This window comes from Malus sylvestris, chromosome 4 (assembly GCF_916048215.2).
Source record: "Malus sylvestris chromosome 4, drMalSylv7.2, whole genome shotgun sequence".
NCBI classification, from domain to species: domain Eukaryota; kingdom Viridiplantae; phylum Streptophyta; class Magnoliopsida; order Rosales; family Rosaceae; genus Malus; species Malus sylvestris.
Window position 1 is genome coordinate 26714384 of NC_062263.1, and position 25339 is coordinate 26739722.

The 25339-nt window shown below is 37.3% G+C and overlaps 2 protein-coding genes across 2 annotated transcripts in view; one reads left to right on the plus strand and one right to left on the minus strand.

Annotated features, from left to right (window-relative positions):
* LOC126618503 (shikimate O-hydroxycinnamoyltransferase-like) overlaps positions 1-18538 on the plus strand; it is a 38639-nt gene extending 20101 nt beyond the window's left edge. The window contains exons 2-3 of the mRNA XM_050286595.1: positions 15631-16085; positions 17598-18538. Coding sequence (XP_050142552.1) covers positions 15648-16085; positions 17598-18497 — 1338 coding nt within the window. The 5' untranslated portion in view covers positions 15631-15647 and the 3' untranslated portion in view covers positions 18498-18538. The remainder of the gene's footprint in view (positions 1-15630; positions 16086-17597) is intronic.
* Positions 1541-3153, minus strand: LOC126618502 (uncharacterized acetyltransferase At3g50280-like). The gene has a single exon (XM_050286594.1). It carries the CDS (start codon positions 3137-3139, stop codon positions 1769-1771), a length of 1371 nt encoding a protein of 456 aa, XP_050142551.1. The 5' UTR covers positions 3140-3153; the 3' UTR covers positions 1541-1768.
* Positions 18539-25339: the final 6801 nt, after the last annotated feature.

A 25339-nucleotide genomic window follows, 5' to 3' on the forward strand; every position in this document is an offset into this window, starting at 1 on the left:
AGTAAAATATGCTGATGTTGTGTTGAGTGCGCGGCCGACTTTTGCATCTTGCGATTGCGATCGAGGAAGGAACATGTCTCGGCCTCTTGGGTTCTCAAACCTGAAGACAAGGCTATTATTCTTACGAAGTTCACAAATCGTCGTCGTCAGATTCGGTCACAGTGATGGTATTCGTTTGAGTAAACTCACGCCGAATCGACACCAAAGTGTAAGGGCACAAATACTCAAAGCGGATATATGTCTTAACAATAAACGTGGTTCGGCCGTTGGAATGCTGAACTCTAAATCCCACTTGAGAGTATCCAATCATAAACTAACTCGGCGTGCAATGTGTCGAGCCTAATAAACTGTAACACCTCACTTCGCCGAGAAGACTAATGACATGACCTCGACCAATAAGGATTCGGAAATCCTTTTCGACCGAGACTTGGATAGATAACCAGTCACCATCGACGCAATGCTATTTATGCCGACTGAAGATGATGTGAGACCGGCTGGTTCTACGGTGACAATGCTATCTATGCCGACTGAAAATATCACCGGTTGCATTCACAGTGCTGTTTATCCAAACTGAAGGTGTGTCGGCGAAAAAAGAAAAGGAAAAGGTCTCAAGGTTGTTGAGAGAATTTGCGTAGAGTAGTTGTGTGTTGAATTCAAGGGGCCTCTCGAATGATGCACAGCCTCATGCATTTATATTACTATTTACTAGCCATGTTGAAGTTTATCTGCCGCGGCATCCAGGCTATCAAAATAATATTCCTTAGAATATTTTCCTTCAACAACCCCACATATTGCTTTTCAATTGTTATCTTTTGCATGCCCAAAAGAGACCATGTCACTTGGAACTTTACTTCCTGTTAGACGGTACCGTAACCATCACCAACTCTTGCTTGGTCAATCCTAATCTTTCACCCATCCACATATGCTTTATCCACGCATACATGATTATTAAAACACATGGTTAATGGTTTTTGCTTTATCTGCAAAACCACCATGATCCTATCACATCACCTTGTTTTGGTTATTCCCCACATCATCTCAATGCGCTAATCATCCCATTACATTGTGGAATTGCTCCCCACGGTTCTATATGCAAGATAGAAATCTAATGCTGCACGGTATTTCACATAACCACAATTAATTCGAACTATGTTGTTGTTGTTTTCATTGGAGATAAAGAAAATCCCATTTATTCCGCCGTATAAGAAAATGATGAATAATGATTATGATAAAATTCATAATATTATCCCTCTATCTTCACTCTTCGATTGACGATGTAGAAACATGCTTACTGAACGACCTTGATTACTTGGGTCGATGGTGTAAATTTGGGTTCAAACAAGAACGTAAAAAAATTATTGCGTAATGATAAGGGTTTGATTATTGGAGGTGGTTTATTGATAATTTTTTATTTTTGTGTTAATTTCATTTTGTACTTGATGGTAATTAGACAATAAGGGTAAGAAGACAATTCACAATTAAGATTTAAGTTGAGTGTAGAGTAAGGTTGTTTGGGTTCAAATAAAATTTTCCCTACAAATTTGATTCCAATAATAAAGTGGGAACTACCAAATTTGGAGTCCGGCTCCTTTTGACTCCGTATATGGAATTCTCTAACTGAGACTCCATATTTTATCTTTTTTGGAACTTGTGCTTCAAATATGGTCTAGAACAATTTTACTTCAAAATGGAGGACAATTAAGAAAGAAATGACACATAAAAAGCAAAAGAAACAAAAATAGGAAACTGAAATCCTAAAAATAAAAGTTCATTTGGACAAACTGGCAATGAACTCTGCGTCCTCGTCCAAAGCTTGCAGTGTCTGAGGTGACAAACAAGCTTCAAACTCAATACTTCCATCTTCAGCCCCAGGAGCTACAGTCAACTTTCCCACGGACTTGTTGGCTGCGCCACTTCTAACTGCCAGCGGCCTTCCCCAACCAAAGTCATTACCGTACATATTGAACCGTGGTGAGCTTCCCGTCCCAAATGAGTAATCACTTGCCAAATTATTCAGTTGGATAAGTTGTGGACTCTCTATCCATTCCTCCAAATACTTTCTCACCTCGTCTTTCGTCTTGGAAGCAATCATCTTGTTTATCTCCCAAGCCGTCCAGCCTAGTCCGTGCTCGAGCAGATCGCTCACAGTGGATGTCACCGTGCCAAATTGAACCACATTTCCGAGGTATTCTTCAGGTAACGGCAGTTGGAATCTTTTTCTTAAGCCTACTAGTAAGGTATACTTGCTCTCTTGGTCGGGATTGATATGTTTGTTGCGGATAATGGATAACCAAAGATGAGCCAGTAGTGCTTGAAGGGATGAGATCTTGGTGGTGCCCATCTCGACATTGGCTTTGGCTTTGAGTTGAGCAATTTTTTCTTTGGAAAAATTAAATATTCTTTGATGAAGGGGGGCGGATAGTGCGGGAGACCTATTTTTTGGGACTTGATTGTGAAAGTTTGCAATTCGAACCGGGAAATCAATGATTCCGCCGTCAAAAAACTCACGGCTAAAAATGGGAGGTGGCTGCGAAATTTTACGACAATTTTCAGTACTAGTTTCTGTACGCCGAGAGATTTCCGACAAAGTATTGAAGAAACGCCAAAATGTTGACCCATCAACGACAGAGTGGTTCGTGGTGCAACCGATGAAAATGCCATCAAACAGCTCGGTTACTTGCACAGCAAGCAAGGGTTCCGACACGCCTTCATAGTTCAAAACTCCATTAAAAAAAAAGAATGAGTGAACAATGTCACTGGGAACCAAAACCGGGTCGAGAATATCGGCAACCGTGACACCATCAGCAACTGCATGGACAAATTGAGCTCCAGCGCCATTACAATCGACGGAGAAGGAGGTAGTGTTGTCGTCTTCGTTTTCGGTGATGGCAAGACGGCCAGCAAGGGGATAGAAGATATCCAACGTGAGTGAGAGGGAGGTTTGTAGGTGTTGGATCAAGCTTTTGTTTGGGTACTTGTCATAAGTACTGGGTTTTGGTTTGTGGAAGAGAAGGCCCTTTTGGCTGTAGCCGAATAGGATGAACTGCAAATCCCATGGAGTTAACTCGATTCTCTGAGTGGACTCGTTCTGGAGTGTGGGTTGAACAGTGGTTGTGGAGATGTAGCGAACGTGCCCCATCGATCAATGTTCTGTATGAACGAGGCACACTTGACTATTGATAGCGTATGGCTTCATGTGAACTTATATAGTTTGTTAGAGCATTTTTAAATAAGATGTCAAAAGATAAATGTTAAATATTAATTTGATGACTGACGTGATAATATCAATTTTTTTCTTTTTTCAACCGATATATTTTTTTATTATAAATGATATATGTAAGACCAATTAAAAAAAAATTTAAGATCTATAATTAGTGCATTAATAGGATTCACACAATAAAATAATTATAAATTATTTGATATCACATTTTCTCATATGTCAAATTTAACATATGAAAACTCATGTCAATCCATATAGGATTGACATATCGGTTGGAGTTTACTTCTACTTTCAAATTAATCATTTAGCATTTCACTTAAGATTTGACATCTTCTTTGGAGAGTGTCTTAATTATTATTTTGCACAATCATTATCTAAAATCCTAGATCCATGCACGCGTACTGGCGTATCGATTACTAAAACCACCTTTTGGGTTGAATTATTAAGTGGGGGTGTAAAGTTCCGGCCCGAAATAGTCAAGGGTGTTGCACGCTAGGCTTGCATAAGAGCAACTCCACCCTAAAAAAAATGCACCAGCACTCGCCTCATTTAATCTACTTGATGAACAGTGAGACCCCAATGAACAGTCATAGGCCAAATGCATCTTCACCCTTAAAAAATACGTTGGCGCAAACGATCTTCATCCCTACAAAATGCGCTGGCACCCAGCCCATTAAAAATATTATTAATTTTTTTTAAAATAATAAATAAATAAATAGTTTTAATCTCGGATAGGATTTTTAACCAATCTCGTTACGCCATGTGTCATTATCCGAACTTACTATTTTGTGAATAGATTTCCGCTAAGATTTTCAATTAATCCCGACGTGTCTCGTGTCACTATCTGTTTACAATAATTTAACCAACATTGCGATAGGATTTTCAACCAATCTTATCACGCCACATGTCATTATCTAAACGTACTATTTTGGGGATAAATTTCTAATAAGATTTTTAACCAATCCCGACGCGCCACGTGTCACTATCTGTTTACAATAATTTAGCCAAAATTTTGATAAGATTTTCAACCAATCACGTAGTGCCACGTGGCATTGCCCACAACCTCATCCTTTCTTTTTTTTTTGTCCATATAAACCCTACATCGCTACATCCATCCTCACACCAAACTTAATCCTTCGTTTTAGCTTAGAATCATTCTTCATCGTTTTCGAATATTGAGTTCTTATAATGTCTTCTTCAAGGAGAGTGTATAAACAGTTTGAGGAGCAACAGAAAAGATTGTTGGCATAACAGGAAGAATTGGTCAATCTTGATGAAGGTGGAGGTGAAGATGAGGCTTTTGTAATGGAGAAGGATGACGATGATGACCTTAGAAGGCATATAGCCTCACATTCCCGCTGAGTCATGAAAGTTGTGGGTCAGATAGCCAAACCCAGACGTGCTGCAAACTTCATTAGAAAAAGGGGAAAACAAGGTAAAGACCTCTTGGAATACTATTTTATTCCCAACAACGTATTCCCTGATCGTGCTTTTAGACGTCGTTTTAGAATGCAACGAAGTTTGTTTGACAAAATCATGAGTGCTATTTGCAATCATGATCCATACTTTGTGCAAAAAGAGGATATTTTTCATGTTCTAGGTCTTCTTCCTAAGCAAAAAATTACGACTGCTTTGCGAATGCTTGCATATATAGCACCTGCAAATCAAGTTGATGAGATCGCGAGAATGGGAAAAACAACTATTTTGGAGTCCCTGATGCGGTTTTCCTCTGCAATTGAAGCCCTCTACACCAATGAGTACCTTCGGAAACCCACGCCAAGGGACATGCGAATGCTTCTGAGGAAGGATGAGATCTGAGGCTTCCTTGGCATGATTGGAAGCATCGACTGCATGCACTGGACTTGGAAAAACTGTCCAAGTGAGTCGCAATGAGTTTATGACGACAGAAAATGAGCCAAAAGCATTATTTTGGATACATGGATTTGGCATGCTTTTTTAGTGTTCCAGGAGCTCAATCTTCAGTGTTCGACGAACTGCTGTAAGGAAAAGCGTCGAGATGCACATATTGGGTTAATAGCCATAAATAGGAGGGACCATACTACCTTGCAACCGACAATTACCTAAGGTGGTCAACGTTTGTCAAAATAGTGCCACATCCACAGAGTGACAAAGACACACTTCGCAAAATGTCAAGAGGGGTGTAGGAAAGATGTGAAGCGTTGTTTTGGTATCCTGCAAGCTCGTTTGGCGATTGTTAGGGCTGCTGCTAGAATGTTTGATGTCGAGGCTCTTCGATCCATCATGATGACGTGTATTATTCTCCACAACATGATTGTGGAAGATGAGTATGATTATGATGATGTCAATGAATACAAGCTGGATGCAATGAACAACTCAAGAACACGTATCTACTGTACTCATGACTGAACCGAAGATCCCGTGCAACACGAGCCGTTGGAACGGGATGGACGTTACAATGAATGAATCATTGAGCGGTACACTTCAGTGCAAGAGCCATACTGGCACATAAGCCGCTAGAATGACTTGATTGAGCACCAATTGGGATTGCAAGAAGGTGAAGATAATTAAAATGAGCTTCTGGTTGAAGAATAAAGTGTATTTTTTTTAAAGTTTATGTAATTTTATTTAGTGTGTTTTTTTTTTGTGAGGTTGTGTAAATTTGATTGGTGTTTTTTTGTTTTTTGTTTTTTGTTTTTTAAGTTTATTTTGGTGAGTTTATGTAATCATATTTAGTTTGTTTTTTTAAGTTTATTTGGTGAGGTTATGTAATTTTATTTGGTGTTTTTTTTTTAAGTTTATTTGGTGAGTTTATGTAATCTTATTTAGTATGTTTTTTTTAAGTTTATTTGGTGAGTTTATGTAATCTTATTTGATGTGTTTAAATAAAGTACAAAAAATAAATTTGAAATTTCATAAAGTACTAATAATAAATAAGAAATTACATAAAGTACTAATAATAAATAAGAAATTACATCTATTAATAAAAATAAATAAGAATATACACGTATCTACTGAAAGCATGAGAGATGGTGTTTTTCCAACAAGTAAATGATGCGTTGAGTTTTTTCCAACGACCTTGAAGACCTTGACTACTTTTGGCGTCTTTTCCATGTACATCGCAAAACGCTTTCGTAATTTTACTTCACATTTCTCGCTTATCCATCTCACTACCCGTAATCGGGTCATGAGTAGTGTGAACCCAACATTCAGATTATGTAACATCTTCAATAAGCTTCCACGAAGTCATTTTTTCTCTCAAAAATTATATGAAAGCTTTGGTAGAAAGTGTAGAAAATATTGAAATATGGTGTAAGGTGGAAAATGAGGCTTATGTATTTATAGACAAAAAAATTAATTTTTTTTGTATTTTTTAGCAATTTTTTATAAATTTTAATTTAGTTAATTAATCTGGACCGTTGGATTTGAAAAATATTCAAATCCAACAGCCTATAAGTTGACATGTGGGCAACGGTGATAATTCTGACCGTTGTGCCTTTTTTTTATTTTATAAATTTTGGGGGGGAAAACATGGGCCATTGATTTGTGGATCGGATAGTCCAGATCAAAATTCTAATTCAAAATTTTTTACCATTGAAAATCCATCTGAGCTCAGGATGGGGATCAGACATACGGAAGAGGATCCTCTCCTGCGATTAGGATGTGGATCCTCTTGACCAGCCCATCTAGGCCGTTCAAATTTAATCAAACGGTTCCAAATAGGGAGACCCTCTAAAAGTTATAATAATTACAACCGTTGGATTAAATTTGAATAGCCCAGGTGGGCTGGTCAGGAGGATCTTCATCCTGAGCTCAGGAGAGGATCCTCTTCCATTCAAACTTAGCAGAGCATTGAAGAGGCAAATTAAAGAGGCCAGCTACAGCAATGAATTGACTTAGAGGTATAAGTGGGGATCAGAATTCTCTCCCCTTCTCTTTTCATTCTCTTCAATTCCCTCCTCTCATAGTTTATATTTTATTTCCTTTTCTATAAAAATTAATATAAAATATTAACGTGATTTAATCATATTATTTTAAATAGGAAACGAAGAAGGAGGAGAAAAAAAAGAGAATTAGAGAATCTTACTTCATAAGTGGAGAAGGCCTAATGACATGGATGCATAGCCGTGACCGAAGATTTCATAAGTGGAGCGCAATGGGTGGCCTGAAATTGCCCTAGCATTACCCGTAATAATAATATATGCACATCATCCTTACGTTGTGGCTTTGCTTTCTTCTTTAGATCTACTCCAACTTTCGAGAGTAAAACTCATATTTTAGTTTTTAAATCTACCCTAATCCTGATATACTGCCGCACGCATCATCTGTCTACCACCTTTCTTCCTTCTTCACGTGGGATGTACCTTCTCCCTCATTTTCTATTATTTCTTTCCTTTCCCCCTTCACTTCAGCACTTTCGCTTACCTTTTTATTTTTTTTGGGTTCTTAAATCTTAAGGATCCGGTCATTGGGGCATCTTTTTAGGGACTACAAGATTAAAAAGTTCAATAAGAAAGTTGAACAGCTGGATCTCATAGGTAAATAAGAGATTTTTTAGTGTGATTGGAACACAAAGTAGTATACCATATGTTATTATACAAATGGTGGGATACATGCATTAAAAAATTAATAACTTAAAAAATAAAATTTCTTACTACTTATATAAAAACACATAGTGTACTATCCATTTTTTGGTCATAGTAAAAAAAATTTCAAGATAAAGGAAGATGAAGGGAAAAAAATATATAAGCGTGGGACCCACCCTGACGCTATGTCATTGCTGCACAGCAGCTTCATTTATATTGCACGTGGTGGTTACAACTCACTCATAAGGTGAGATCCTGCTCGTCTTGTTATTGTTTTGGTTGTTGTGATTTCGAAATTGCTGCTTGGGCTATTCCGGTTTGCAATCTGCATATGCACATGTTGATGCTTTCTTTCGAAACTTGAATTTCGGCCTAGCCTTACTTCTGCACTAGTTGATGGACAAATGAAACAAATTACTGGATTACTATTAAATTGGTTTAAACTTAGTCATTTAAGAGAGTTTTAATGAAACATTTTCGGTACTGTTTACTTTTAACGAAAAATCCTATTTTTACCTTTTTCTGGTACTATTCACTACACCTTTATTTGTCATTTTTCATTAAAACTAAATTTTTTAAAGACTTTTCGTTAGTATTTCTTACGTGTTTAATAGGCTTTTCCTAATAAAACTTATCATCGTATTCTGATGATCTTAGCTTTTCCTAATAAAAATAATCACTTATACTGATGATCTTAATTCATGAGCCCTCATGGTTGGATATGGGAGAAACAAACATATATACTTCCTATGAAAAAATTCTTGGTCAATCAATTGGATGCATGCATTCTGTGTTTAACAGAAAAAAATTGCAGTTTATCCCTAAAGTATAAATGGCATGTTAATTCATACTCACTAAATTAAAATTTGGAGGCTCTGCTGAAGTTAGACCAGTCATCAACTATACTCTACGATCAAAGTTAGGGTTCTCATTCATTTTCTAATCAAATCTAACAACTCTGTGCCAAGCTTAGCGATCAATAGTGCACCATGTACCCGTGAGCTACTTCAGTTAGTTTTTGTTTTTTTTACTTCGCGTTTTGTTACAAATAGATGACTAGTTTTTTGATAAAAGGCCAACACCAACTCAGTCGGTGCATGGAAAATGTGCTAGAAAACTCTAGCAAGTTAGCATCAAGATGGAAAGGCCAAGTCCACCGAGTAAGGCCAGGAAAATCTAAAAAAATAATGGTCGAAGACGGGTTAAATTGATTTTGCAAAAATAGTTGAGTACGAGGTTGAACTAATTTTGCAAAAATGATCGAGTACTGATTGAACTGATTCTGCAAAAATGATAGAGGACTGCTTGAACTGATTCTGCAAAAATGGTTGAGGATGGGTTGAAATGATTCTGCAATGGTCAATTAGGGATTAAACTGATTCTGCAAAAATGGTGGATGACGGATTGAACTGATTCTGCAAAAATGGTGGAGGACGAGTTGAACTAATTCTGCAAAAATGGTCGATGACGGATTTAACTGGTTGTAGTAATAAGGATTCAAACTGATTATGTAGAAATAATCGATGATGAGTTCAGCTTATGACACATATTAATTTTGTTATTGTAGAGGTTGGGTTCCATTAATAGCCCTAAAGTCTTAGAGTATGACTTATATTTTAAATACTGTTTCCATATTTTTGGAGTAGATTTTAGTTTTTTTTTTTAATGTTTTTCTCTCTCATTTACATGTTTAAAAACTAATGAAGTTTTTTGAAATATAATTAAAGTTTTTGTCTCTCTATGTAAAAGTTCCATTAAGTCACAACTTTCAAAACAAAGAATATTTATTAACTTTCAATTGATTACTTTACTCATTTAATATAATTATCTTCCACATTTCCAAGGTATCAAGGAATAAAAGATATTTATTTTATTGATTTGATTTGAAAGTTCTGAAGGCTAAAGCCTAGAAAACGTGACCTTTTAAGGTATGAAGGTTTATCACTCAACATGACTATCAAATGTTAATTCCAATGTGGGAAATGTATTTAAGATCATCTTTAAAGGAGATGTCAAATTTTGAATTTAAAATTTAAATTTAACAGCTTATACGGTATTTTTACATATTTTTATATTTTGCTATTATTTTATTACATTATTATTTTTTTCTTAATTTCTATCTTATTTTATTACATTATGTTTTACTCTCCTCTGCCGGCTCGCCTTCTGATCCCCTTCTGCGCAAGCTCGAGGACGCCATCCACTGGATCATCGTCCGCCGATCCGTGCCCGATTGGCTCCCCTTTTTGCCGGGCGCCTCTTACTGGGTCCCTCATCCACGGTCGAGATCACATGGCCTGGCTCAGTTGGTTGATAAGTTGGCCAAACCTTTGAGTGAGGAGGAGACCATGTCTATGAGCACCGTTAGAGGGTGGCCTTCTTCTGCTTATTTTATCGAAGGTTTGCTTCCCTTTTTTCGATTTTATTAATTGCGTTATGTTCAAAATTGGGGTTTTATCCTTCAATCAATTGAGATTGGATTGAATTGTGTGCTCTGGTTGATTTAATTGGATCATCTAATTCGTTTCTGCATCTGGGTTTGTTTCAGAATTGTGTAATTTTCTTGTATTGTGTTGTTCTATGATGAAAGGTTGCTGGGATGATTAAGATAAAGGAATTAGTTTGGCTTTTTTTTTAATAAATGACATTAAAATATTAATAAAAGACATTTAATAATTAGTAAAACAAAATTGAAGCTAATGTCAAGCCCCTTTGCTGCCATTCCATGTTATGCCACATAGGATTTGGCATTTTAGTTGGAAACAATTAGCGGTTGTCTTTTTTTTACTGTTATAGCTTATGTGGACAATTTGGCATCTCATTTGGAGATGCTCTAAGTGTCACAGCTCGTCCCAAATTAAAGTTATCAATAACGTGAATTGACGAAATTGCCCTTGAGCGATTGGTGGTGGTGTGTGTGAATGGGCTAAGGTTTGGACTAAATAATTTTTTTAAAGTTTTATGTGTTTGGTTGGTGACCCAATTTGGACCACACACCCACAAAAATATCTTTCTCTCTCTTTTCTCCCGTGTTTTTTCCCTTGGATTCACTCTCTCTCCTTTATCCCGTACGGATTAACAACAAAACTAGTGGAAAGTTTGCAGATCGAGGGTTTAAAGGACACCATCATGTTCCTGAGATTCATACGAGTTGAATGGTGCCATTTTTAGGTAAGAACTTCTTTGAAAACTTGTGAAAACCCTAACTCGATTTATGTCACTATTCATGCAATCGTAAAATCGTGTGTTTTTTGGGATTTCAAGCTTATAGGTAGCTTAAGAAGGTCCTCACGAGGCTCATAGTGGTTTGTTGTAAGAATTTGGACGTCAGATTATGAAGAACGACGAGTTTTAAGATTTGCCGGAATATCGAGGCTTTTTTCCGACGGATTTCCGGTAGTTTCAGGGCTCCACTCAGGTATGGTTTTGTTCGTCTTGGTGAGATCTTCAAAATGGGTCAAGTTTCATGGAATTTGGTTAAGAAATGAAGAAGATATAAGGTTTTGAAATAAATTCCAGAAACCGGCGAAGTCACCGGCGTCCGGCGACTCGTCGAAGAAGATGAGGGCATATTCCGTCAGTTTTGACGGAATATGCTAACGACGTTAGATGACGCCGTTAATAATTAACGGTATATGCTTGCTTTTGGACGGAATATTCCTAACGGCGTTAACTGCTGCCGTCAATGTGCCTGGCACGTGCCCGCGCGTGGGTGGCGCGTTTGGCCGTGCCTTGGCCAGCGCGTGGTGGCACGTGGGTGGTCAGAATTTTTTTCTAAAAATATGGGGATGTTTGTGAGGTTATGTAGGTCACAGTGGTATATTCAAACATCTCATTTGAGCAATGTATGAGAAATTATTAGCTAGTATTGATTATGTGCTTTAAATGAATGTTTTTATAGTTGTTTCACATATAGGGGAGAATTATCCTGAGGACGAGCGCAGTCAAGGGCGACTTGGGGGCTACGATCCTTAGACATACCAGTGAATGGCCTCTTGGTTTTCAGTATATACTTATATACTTGATATTTTTCCCAGAAAATACGTTTAAATGAAAGTATGCATTGAAATGCAATGCATATAAATTTATGTTCAATATATGAATTAGTATATGATGCATAATGTATAATTGTGGTGCTGTAGACGCTTAGGTAAGCCCATGTGATTTCATGAATTGTGAATGTGAATAACGGTTGTGATTAATTGAGAAGTATAGAGCTCATAAACCTGCACTCCGATGTTAGTGATTTAGCCAGAGATATGGCTCATGCCTGTATATAATGTCACATCTCACACCATGTGCTCACATTGGATCTAATTTAGGTGCACAGTCCTATCGTAGAGACCATCATAGGTGGTTCTGACTCGTAAGTGACTAACGATTTATCGCCAGCTATAATGAGAGCATAGTATTGAACATAATTATATTACACCCAGTCTTGTCGTACATACCATTTTAGTGGTTCCGACTTGTGTGCAATGTAGTGCCGTATAGGTCATTGTAGTGACTTCGACTAGATTGTTTAATGAGCTATGAATTCAGCCGTACAGACTTCTACAGAGGTTCCGGCTAACATGTTATTTTCCATGAATTTATTCTCACCTTAATTACTTATTCTATTTTATGTTTTGGCATGACATACTTATGAATATGGTTATGTGAAGCATGATTTGAATTGAAATATATATATATATATTATGCATATGTTTATATTCTATTTCTGAGCAAAATTATACATGTTTTACGGCGATGGGTTAGAGCATTTGAAAGTTAAATGTGTTTTCAAAACCTTTGTTTTTGCCCACTCACGTTTTTTGTTTTGCGCCCCTTCAGGTTTTAGGTAGACTTGCTATTGGTGGCAATCGAGGATCTCGGCGGTTCTGACAAATTATATATTTAGTAGGACATTTTCTGGTACTGTATAACTAGTACTTGTCCTACATGACTGCACCTAGACTTCCTATGCTCTGATTATGAGTATTTACTCTTATATCTCACTCCTAACACTTTCTGTTTATTAGTGCACATTAGTAATTTTCGGTTTTTATTTATTCGTATATTTCTCATCTTTATTGCTTCCGCACTGTGCACATGGCTACGTCACCCTTATGTGACGGCTAGCATGCCTCGATCTCGGTCGAGGTGTGTCACTAAGAGTATTTTCAAAGGAAACCTCAAATTCAAAACATCAAATTTCAATTTGATGGCTAACTTGGTGATTTGACATATTGTTAATATTTTCCTTCCACCCGATATGTAAAAATTTGTTGTTGCATTTATGTTTTTTTTAAACAAAAATAATAAAAGTTCAGTTCTTGTTGGTTTAAAAATAATAAAATAATACTTAAATATGCTAGCATTTAAGGTAAGGCAAGTGGAATGCCTTTGGAAATAACAAAAATCATATTTGAATGCAACTTCAAATTTGACATCTATTTGTCCATGTCAGATTAACCTTCTTTACCATGTCAGCTTTGACATCTCAGTTAAAGTAAATGGTATGCCATTTGTTATTGTTATGTGTCTATAACTTTTTATAGACCTTCCGAACATTATGTTTTTAGCACAATATTTTATAATGTTAGCATGATAAGTGTGCCAAAAACATTAAGTGGCAGAATCCATGGAGAGTTATGAGAGTCTCCTTAACATTTCTCTTCTAATTTTCATAAATTCAAACCATTTAGCTTAGCCCAACTTCAAATATTTCTTGGCTTCGCCATTAATCATTGTCCATACAGTTTGATACCGATTTGGCGGACTTATTTTTTTACAATATTGATGAGATTGCTGAACCCGGGTTACAAAATCCAGAACTTCACAGTGATTTTGCATAACCTTGTCTTCATATTTTTGAACTTAAGGTCGAGAGTGTTCATTCGTATGTTGGAGTCGCTCGATACAAAAGTTAGCAGCGCATTTCATCACATTATCACATATAAGTTATCCGCTCAACTGAGATAGGCTGCGAATTGGTACGTCTACATTAACATTCAAGCCACCGAAGAACGTAATTAGCTCCTAATTACTTGACTTGTGCGTCACGTAGACTTTATAATTTCTAGAGTCAATATAATCTCAAATTGATCTAACAGCATTTGATCATAAAGTTTAGAGTAAATTGTCGATTTGCCTTCTAAACTTTCACCTAACTTTCGATTCCCCTCCTGAACTTTTCGATTGGAAAATTAAGGACTCAAACTAATTTTTTTCGCCAATTTGCCCCCTTCTGTTAGTTTTTCAAACATTCCATCCATATTTCTATTAAGTGAGACTATGTGCACAACATGTGAGGGTAGTTAAGTCATTTCACTCTTAAAAATGATTAAAAAACTGAAAATAAATTTTAAAAAAACCTCTATTTTTTCCCTCTAATTCATATCCTCAATTTTATTTTTCACTCATTCCTATGCATGAAAAATGACATACGGTGTTATTGTCTTGAAAAGTATCTAAGTTAGTCTTTTTCTTGAAGCATGTACTACCCTTTTTATTTTCTCTAACAAATTAATAATTTGACAAATGCTCATGGTGTTAAATGTGCAAGAATGCATTTGAAATATCCATCATTTGATTCTAGGTTGAGTTGTGCACTTTCTTCTCTTTTATAGTAATTAATTTATTATTTGAAAACATTGTACTTTGAGGAGGCAAGCAAAGCTTTGTGGAACTGCGTGGGTATGATATGCTTTTTTTTTTGTTGTGATTTGGTTGGATACTATTGCTAGAAAATTGGAGGAATAGTTAGGATTAGTGCAGTTAGCCGATCTTTGGAGTTTTGATGCTGGTGATTGGAGTAGTTTTTTTCTTTGACTTGTTGTAGTTTTTACTAGATGGCGGACATGTTAACTACTGGAAACTATTTTTATAACGCTTCTAACTCTTATACTAGTAAAGTCTTAATGTCTCTAAAATGAAGCACAACACGTAACATACTTATATTAACGCACTGCTTTGGAGACAATAACACCATGAGCAATTGTCAAATTATTAATTTGTTAAAGAAAATAAAAATGGCAGTACATGCTTCAAGAAAAAGACTAACTTAGATACTTTTGAAGATAATAACACCATATGTCATTTCTCGTGCATAGGAATTAGAGGGAAAAATTTGAGGAAAGTTTTTTTTCTTAAATTTTTTTTCTTCAGTTTTTTTAATCATTTTTAAGAGTGAAATGACTTAACTACCCTCACATGTTAAGCACATAATCTCACTTAACAGAAATATGGATGAAATGTTTGAAAAACTAATGGTAGGGGGCAAATTGGCTAAAAAAATTAGTTTGAGTCCTTAATTTTCCAATCGAAAAGTTTAGGGAGGAAATCGAAAACTAGGTAAAAGTTTAAGGGGCAAATCGACAGTTTACTCTAAAGTTTAACATCAATTGTACAATCAAGTAAACGTTTTTAGATGTAAAATCCAAAAGTTACCTCTCATAATTAAACGTAAAAAGTTCAGTCCAAACTTTCTCCTTTTCCGCTCTTACCTTTGGTTCACCCCTTATATATATATATATATATATATATATATATATATATATATATATATATATATATATATATATATATATATAAAATAAAGAAGGATTCTATCCCTCCTATTCTTATCCCTTTCTTCCACATATTATTTTTTATTTTACTGTTTTTATAAAAAAATTAATATAAAATATTGACGTGATTAAATTATAACCATTTAAATAGAAAAGAATGAAGATGAGAGAAATTAGGAGGGGAGATAATCATCATATAAGATACAGTTTTGGTTCTAGTCCGAGGTCTACCTTGTATTTTCATTTCTTCTTCTTAATCTAAATAAAGGTCCTGCGTTAAGAACAACAAAAAAAGAAGAATCCAAAGAAAGGATGGCGGAGAAGGTCATGAAGGTGAGCGTGAGGGAGTCAACGATGGTGAAGCCGGTGGAGGAGATGCCTCCGAGAGCATTGTGGTTGTCCAACTTGGACCTGGTGCGTCGTGTCAATCACACGCCGAGCGTCTACTTCTACAAGCCTGATCAAAACTGTAGGTCAGACTTCTTCGACCCGGCGGTGCTAAAGCACGCTCTATCCAAGGCCCTCGTGCTCTTCTACCCCTTGGCTGGCCGTCTCAAGCAAAACGTGCAAAACGGGGGCCGTTTGGAGATCGATTGCAATGCGGAGGGCGTGCTGTTCGTTGTGGCGGAGACCACCTCTGTCGACCTTGATTACTTAGGCGACTTTGCACCCACTTACGAGTTCAGCAGCCTCATTCCCTCTGTTGATAGTTCCGCTGGCCTTTCCTCTTATCCCCTCCTGGTGGTGCAGGTATCTAATCCATATTTGAGCATGTATATTTGTTTTTGTGATACTTACACTTTGAGGTCCTGAGGTCTAATTACTTTGAAATCTTATGGTGACCATCAGGTCTATCAAGGAAACCAAAAATTCTCTGCGTACACAAACCCAAGTAAATTCTATGAACACAAACCATGTAGAATATACATGAATAAGCATTAGACGTAAACATCGGTCAGAGTAGCTACATTAGTTGAGAGCTGATGTGTGGTTCGCTTCGCCTCCCAATTTATGACTTGTTTAGAATTGTTTTAAAATGATTGAAATTGTTTTTAAAATTAATTCTTAGTAAAAATAAAAACAAATCTTAAAAAAACACTTAATAGTGCTCATTGCGAAAATAAAAAATATTTTTTCTAAAGCTTTAGGTTGTTTTACAAACAATTTCAAATAAACCTTTAATCATTTGTTTAATGTACAATATCTCTTGTACGAGAATAAAATAAAAATAAATAAGCACATGCAACTATACGCTCACTGACACACATGTTCTAAATCTTACTCATTTGATGGAGATTATGATTGAAAGCAAAGAGACATGCACACGTCGAAGAAGAGAGATGCCATTCTCACGTACCTGTTTTGTTTTTACCCTCACAAAATAAACAAATGCTTAAAGTCAGTGCATGACAAAGAAGGCTAACTCTTTTTTTGACTTCCTAGTCAATGAATGCACAAAACAAAAACAAAATGCTCAAAACAACTTGCTCTACCCACACCTTTTTTTACTTGCTAAATAACTCTTTTTTTTTTCTTTCCTAGTCAATGAATCAATCGCTAGTGCACAAAAGTGAAAAAAGCCGTACAAAATCACTCATTTAATTTAATGGACCTACAAAAATAGGGGAGGGGAGAGGATCCTCTCCGCAGCCGGTTCCATGGATCCTCCTCCTTCCTCTTATTTCTTCGCACTTTTTTGGCCTCCGGAGTGGGCGTCGTGGGCTCTCCGAAGCTAGTTATCGGTAACGTCGTAGTAGTCATCGCCGACTGTGTGGTTTTGAAGTTTTCCGATAATTAGCTCTGGAGAAGTCACGACGTCGACTCCAGGGACCGAAAACCTGCAGAGAAAGAAGAGGAAGGAGGAGGATCCGGAGGCTCCGATGGAACCGACTCCAGAGATGATCCTCTTCCCAAAAATAGTGCCTATATTGGTAAAATATGCTCGACCTACAATTTTAAGTCTTCATGTGTGACAAATTTTCAAGCCTAACATATGCACGACACTACTCGGGTGACGTAAAACATGTATGGCCGTTGGGCTTTACACGTGGGACAACATGCTCTGATAGCATTGAAGAGTTGAGGTTCCACTGTAAAACCAATTGGTAATATGGAAAATAGTCCAACTACTTATAACCCCATACAAGGTTCCTTCTATATGAGATTCATTTCCAACGTCTTCTACTGATCAATTTATTGAAGTTGGGCATTCCTTGAAAAGTTTTTAAGCTTGCAATGAATGGCTTTATTTTGTATATTCAGGTCACACGCTTCAAATGTGGTGGAGTGGCACTTGGTGTTGGTATGGCACATTGCGTAGCTGATGGAGTTTCTGGTTTCCACTTTGTAAATACATGGTCGGATATGGCTCGTGGTAACCTAGATGACCTTACAAATATTCCACCATACATGGACAGGACATTACTTTGTGCCCGAGACCCGCCTCAACTTAACGTTGAATACCAACCTTTTGCAACCACAACAAAACCTCTCAGCAACGCAAAAGACGACGGTGGTGTTGAGAACACAACAATCTCAGTGTTCAAATTGACGAGAAACCAACTCAATATCTTGAAAGCCAAGTCCAAGGAAGACGGGAACACGATCAACTATAGCACATATGAGATATTAGCAGGTCATGTTTGGAAATGTGCATCCATGGCACGTGAACTTCCCGTTGATCAAAAGAGCAAACTACATGTTGTTGTTGATGGACGGTCCCGACTGCAACCCCCACTCCCACTTGGTTTCTTTGGGAATGTGATTGTCACAGCTACCCTTATTTCCACGGCGGGGGATCTCCAATCAAAACCAACATGGTATGCTTCAAGTTGTATTCACAATGTTCTATCGAAGATTAACGACAATTATTTTAGATCGGCAGTTGACTTCATTGAGCTTCAGCCTGATCGTTCAGCCCTTGTTCGCGGGGCTGGTTCTCTTAGGTCCCCTAATCTTGGAATAACTAGTTGGGTTAGGTTGCCAACTTATGACGCTGATTTTGGATGGGGTCGACCTATTTTTGTGGGACCTTGTGGAATTCCATTTGAGGGGAAAGCTTTCGTATTAGGAAGTGCAACTAATGATCGGAGTTTATCAGTGGTCATTTGTCTGCAATCCGAGCATATGAAATCATTTTCAAAGTTGTTCTATGACATATAAACAAGCAAATGATAATTTAGCTGGGGACTTACGATTCTGAAGATGCTGGATTTGACGATTTGAAGTTGTGTATGGTTTATATGTGTGTTGCTGTATTATTTTTTATTGAATGTTCTGTTTGTTATGACTACTATCATGATCAGGGTTATGTTAGGGAGTTTTAATGAAAATGATTTGGACTAAGACTATTTTAATAAAAAAAACCAGTCTATGGTTTTATTTAACAAAAAGCACCTCAAATTAAATTAACCATAAGAACATGCCTACAAATTCTACACGGGCTGAATTACAAAGCCCAAAATGTTCAAAATTAAGGTTCGAAAAATGACCCCTAACAGAAAAAATATGTTGCCCGTTAAAAACTTCAATATAATTACAACCCTACCCCCCACGTTGGCACAATCTCACCGACTGAGATTATGTAACTTTTGGCGGTGAATCAATGATACGGATTTCAATTAATTTTGATCAATGATTGTTGCCCCACCGTTTCCCTATCTTCTGCATAAATTGGTTTAGTGTATGTATTAATATATATATATATATATATATATATATATATATATATATATATATATATGATACTGCTGTCGACTGCCTGGTGCATGCATATTGTACAAAGTTGTTTAAGCAGAGGAAGTGATTTATTTATTTATTTAAAAAAAAAAATTCAGTTGGTAGTTTTGTTACTACAATCTAGCATTTCAGGATAAGAAAAACTAACAGAGGTATTTCAATCTTCACTGCTCATGGCCGTCTCTAACATTTTAGGGACCCTGTGCGAATTTAATAAAAAGACTATCCTTATTTAATAAATAAATAAATAAATGGACTATATTCATAAAGCTCAACAATCAATAATAAAAAATAATTGAAATGTGTATCAAGGCAAAAGGCCTTAAATTATGCATATTGTGTATGGCTTGATGCATGTCTAATGATGGGTGATTTATTATTTACAACCGGCCCCTCATTTTTGTTTTTTCAACCCTAATATATCAATTATGATTTTGACCACCGCAATTTGCAATTGGGAACTGAAGAGGCATCTATATATAAGTTAAAAGTAAAGTTTGTTGGAACCAAAGTAAAACAACAGAAAGCTTCTGTGAACATAAAACCTGATTGCACTAGTAAAACTGGGAGAATTCTTATTGAAAACAAACAACTTTGGCTATTAAATAGCCTTACATCAAAACAGAAACATGAAACAGCAACCCACGATTATACAGGACCTAAAATCGTGGTAAGTGACTAAGTTAAAACTAAAAACAACTTGTCCCGCAATAATAGGAGGGTTATTTGAACGTCCAGGAATAAACCCTAGAATAAAGGAACCCTAACAACTAGACTTCTGATTACTTCAACATCCTCCCTTAAACTGAATACCATTGATATTCAGTTTATTCTAAGGTGTTCACAAACTCTCAGTGCTTCTCGCATCTTTGAAAAAACTTCAAACTTTAACGGCTTAGTCATAATATCTGCAATTTGCTCCTGTGTAGAACACTGTTTTAGCTTTACTACTCCATCATTGATCAAATTTCGAAGAAAATGAAAACGAACGTCTATGTGCTTGCTACGACCGTGCATTACTGGATTCTTCGAGAGTTTGATGGTTGAAATGTTGTCACAATACACCACTGTAGAATCGTACTGCTCATGGCTTAAACTTTTCAAAATTCTCCTTAACCAAACAACTTGACACGCACTCGATGCTGCAGCGATAAACTCAGCCTCGGTGGTAGAAAGAGTAACCACTGGCTGTTTCGTTGAAGACCATGACACTGCACTTGAATTCAACATAAAGACAGCCTGATGTACTCTTTCTGTCATCCTGATCTCCGGCATAGTCACTATCCGTGTAACCAAAGAGCTATTCATTTCCTCCCTTCCTATAAAACACCCCAAAACTAGTTGTTCCCTTTACATACCTTAGAATTCTCTTTGCTGCCATCAAATGAGACTCAGTGGGACATGCCATGTACCTGCTGATTAGACTTACAACAAACATTAAGTCAGGGCGTGTGGCTATCAGATACATGAGGCTTCCAACCATTTGATTGTATAGAGTACCATCAACACTCACTCATTCTTCATCCCTTGTGAGTTTGAAACCATGAATCATTGGATTCTGCACCGAGTTGCACTGACTCATGTTGAATCTTTCAAGAACTGCTTGAGCATACTTCTGTTGGCTTATAAAGATCCCATCCTCCTTTTGCAACACTTCAATCCCCAGAAAGTATCTCATCCTTCCAAGATCAGTCATGTCGAATTCAACCATCATGGACTTCTTAAATTGTTCAATCAACACTTCATAATCAACACTTCATCATTCCCAGTAAAAATAAGATCATCAACATACAAACAAACAACCAATATTTTACCTCCATTTGCTGTTTTAGTGAACAAGGTGTGTTTGTGGGGGCATTTTTCGCTTTTCACTGCCTCTTCATATGTCATTGGATCACTATTAGTGAACAAAGCTAGATGAGCAAAATTCACACCTTCTTCATCGGAGAGACCTTGACCAGTCTCATAGTCCCTCATCCATGTAGGAGGTTTTCATGTTCGTCCTCCTGGAGGTGATTCGTCGATGTTTGAAGTGTCTCATTCGGAAAAATTGCTGATGTCAGACCCATTTTCCTCTTGTTCTTCAACTGCCTTAGATTGATCTTCATTGCTTTCTTCTTCTGTACTTGCTTCTTCATCAACTTCCTATTCTAAATCTGCCAATATGGCTTGCTTATGGCCATCATCCTAACTCCACTCTTGGTCTTCTTCAAATACCACACCTTTGCTAATAATTATCTTCTTTGAGATGGGATCAAACAGCTTATAAGCTTTAGATTCTTCACTTACCCCTAGAAATATACATTTGAAACTTTTGGCATCAAGTTTCACTATCATGTTGTCAGGTACATGAGTATGTGATATGCAACCAAAAACTCTGAAATGCTCCACTGATAGTTTGAGTTTATTCCACGCCTCTTCAAGTGTCTTGCTCTTCATGGAAAGTGTTGGACTTCTGTTCAGCACATGCACCATCCAATTCATAGTTTCAGGCCAAAAGGTTTCAGGGATTTGCTTTTTTTACAACATACTTCGTACCATATTCATAATGGTCCCATTTTTTCTCTCGGCAACACCATTTTGCTGGGGAGTATATGCAGCGGTCAATTGTCTATGTATCCCATGCTCATTACAGAAGCTTGTGAACTCTTATGATGTGAACTCACCCCCTTGATTTGTCCTCAGACTTTGAATGAATGCTCCAGTTTCTTTCTCTACCCTTGCTTTGTAGGTTTTGAAAGTAGCAAAGGATTCTGACTTTTCTGTCAAAAAATAAACCCAGGTTTTTCTGCTGAAATCATCAATAAAGGTGATGAGATACCTTTTGTTGCTGTTTGAAATTGGATTTATCAGACCACATAAATCAGCATGCACCAACTGAAGTCTTTTGGAAGCACTCTAAATGCTTTCTTTTGGGAAGGGATCACGGTGCTGTCTCCCTACAAGATAGCCTTCACATACTCGTTGAATAGCTTTGAACTGTGGTAGCCCTTCCATCATCTTTTTTTGCTTGAGTACCTTGAGTCCATTCTAGCTGAGGTGTCCATATCGACGATGCCAAAGATTGGCTTGATTCATGGTCAGATAGGAGAAACATTTTGCCTGATGGGCAATGAGCGTGCACAACGAACATTCTATTCTGAGTCATCTCAGTTTCAATGATTAGCCATTTCTCAGGATGAAAGATCTTACATTTCCCTTGTTGAATAAGCACAGCGAGTCCCTTTTCTTACAGCTGCCCGATACTTAACAGATTATTCTTCAGTTCTGGTACAAAGAAAACACTTGTGATCACGTGAACTATTCCATTCACTTCTACTCGAACGATGCCTTTGCCTTGTACAATAAGACTTGAATCATTTCCCATCTTTACTGATTCTTTGAAACTGTTACCAAAGTCAATAAATATATCCCTCTTGCCACACATATGGTTGCTGCACCCAGAATCGAGGAACCAAATGTGCTCAGTTTCAGCTTCTTTGAAATCAATATGCGCCATCAATAACATCTCTTCTTTTGTCTCTGCATAGTTTGCATGTTGATCCCACTGAAAATGCCCAAGCTCATGACAATTATAACACTCTAGGGTTGATTTGTCAAACCCTAATCTGCCCCTTCCTCTTCAAGTTGGAGCAAAGATGTCACACATGCCCAACTTGTCAAGCGAGTTGGAAAACACACTATTAGACACAACCTTAGTAAGCACATCAGTGAGTTAATTTTCAGATCCCATAAACGGAAGTATAATAATTCCAGTATCCAATTTTTCCTTGATAAAATGTCGATCAATCTCCACATGTTTTGTTTGATCATGTTGCACTGGATTATGAGCAATCTCAATTGCAGCCTTGTTATCACAATGGAGTTTCATAGCACCCTTGGGTTTAAATCCAAGATCTCTTAACAATTTTTTCAACCACAACAACTCATATACACCATGAGACATACCACGAAACTCAACTTCAACACTTGACCTAGCCACCACTTTTTGTTTCTTGCTTCTCCAAGTAACTAGATTACCACCCACAAACGTAAAGTATCCAGATGTAGATTACCAGTCAGTGATAAAACCCACCCAATCTGCATCTGTATACCATTCGACATTCAAATGACCATTCTTGAGAACCCGATCCTTATCCCATTGACCCGTGACCCGTTTCAAAACCCGGTCACCCCGAGTGAATTCCGACGTATTCCCACCATTTCTCGGCGAATTAGGACCCCTTATCACCTGCAAACATAATCACGCCCCTCCTCCTTAGTTGATCACCCAAAAATTCGAAGCACATAAGGCATTTTCATGGTGTACGGCGGTGACGGCGCCGTGGGACTCTTGGTGGCAATCCGCCAATTTTGAATGAAATATACTCGATCTTCACCAGCAAAACACTTCTTTAGAGGTCAGGAACAAAGCCCAAACAAGTTTGGGGACAGCGGAGTTGCAAATTTGGAGAATCGAAGCTCACCCAAATTTTAGGGTTCCAGTGGGTTCGAACGAATTAAGTATTTCCCGGCCAAATTGGACTTGGACACAGGTATAAAACTTGCTCTACTAATTGAGATCTTCATTTCTATGAAATTTGAGAATTTTTAGAAATAGTTGATTTTTCCAGCGAGTTGGGGCAGTTGACCCCATGTGCAGCAGCACGTGGGGCGAGGCATCCCCTCACCTTCCTAGGCTAAATTTGATACTTCAATTTCATATGTGAAGTCTGATTGACGAAATTTCTATCGTTTGAACTTAGTTCCATTAAGGTCCGCCGCTTGAATAGTATAGCAATCGACGATCTGACCATTCGATCGTCACTAAACCTTAATGCATTATAGTACGTAATATTTAAGGATCATAGGAACTTACGGATCGAAAATCTGACCTACGGATCTTCTCGAATTGAATTTGTAAGTTCATAAAATGAAACGTTAACCGTCACTTGAATTTACAATTGGTGGAGATCCAACTGTTGGATCGTAATGAAACTTTAGTATGATGTTTTAGAAGCATAATGTGGATCTTTTGAAGTTACGGATCGGAAATTTATGATGCACATCTTCCGGATCGATTTACGTAGGGTTGTGGACCCTACTGTCGATCTTTGACCGATGGTTGACTTTTGGTCAATGGGTCTCAAATCATTCTAGAACATCCTTGGGGATGTGTTTTATGTAAGTTATGTGTTCTATTGATAAGAATTCTAAGACGTGACTGAATATTTGTTCTAGGCGACAATCGTTCGTGACGCCTTGATATTCGTGCTAGGGAGTTGTAGTGTGGCCTCAGGTAACTGGGTCTTTCCCTTTTTATAATATATATACACACATATGATTGATAGTTTCCACAAATACTTTTAAATTGATTTATACATTTTATCCCATGTCTTATACATATTTTAAAACACTATGATATGGTTGAGTTTTAGATTGCATCATGGCATATCCATATGCATATTACCTGCATGTACTTGTTGTGAATGCTTTGACATGCTAAGGTGAACGCGGGACGCGCAGGTAAGTCCAGGTAAGGTTATGTGGTGGATTGAAATGGTTGAATCAATTTGGCATGCATATGTTCATATAATTCTCATCATTGCTACACCTCGGTGTTAGTGCTCTCGCCCAGGGCTAGGGCACAGCCTTCACGTGTATGTTCACCTCCCGCACTGCACGCTAGTCTTGGATCTAAGTAGGTGCTAGCCTGTCGTACAGACTGCATTAGGCAGTTCCGACTCGTAGGTGACCTGCACATAGCGCTAGCTTCATGTGATTGTAGCAATATATCGTTTATTATTACACCTAGCCTGTCGTACATGTCACATTAGATGACTTCGACTAGCACGCTAGTTGATTTATTCACACCCGCCTTACATTTATTTTTGTTGATATATTGTGACATGGCATGCTTTTGTTGTTAGTGCTTTTATGGATTTGGTTTTCATACTTATATGTAGTATGATATTTTGGAAACTATACAGGTTTTACAACGAGGGGTTATAACGTTTTCCAAATGTTTTTATTAAAACTTTATTTTCAAGCCCACTCACCCTTGTTTTTCACCCCTCCAGGTTTAGTAGTAGTGATTGCGTATCGACGAAGATTATTGGCAAAACTTGGTGTAGACGATTACCATCGATGTTATCATTCTCACCCTATTTTACTGTATTGTACTTATACTCTGTCATCACGTGTGAATTGAGTTCATTCCCACTCACAACACACTATTGTATTTAGGTACTTTTAGGTTTAAATTTATTCACATTTTCCACATCACT

Coding starts and splice junctions, on each gene's coding strand:
- LOC126618502 (XM_050286594.1), bottom strand. CDS start 3,139: ATGGGGCACGTTCGCTACATCTCCACAACCACTGTTCAACCCACACTC.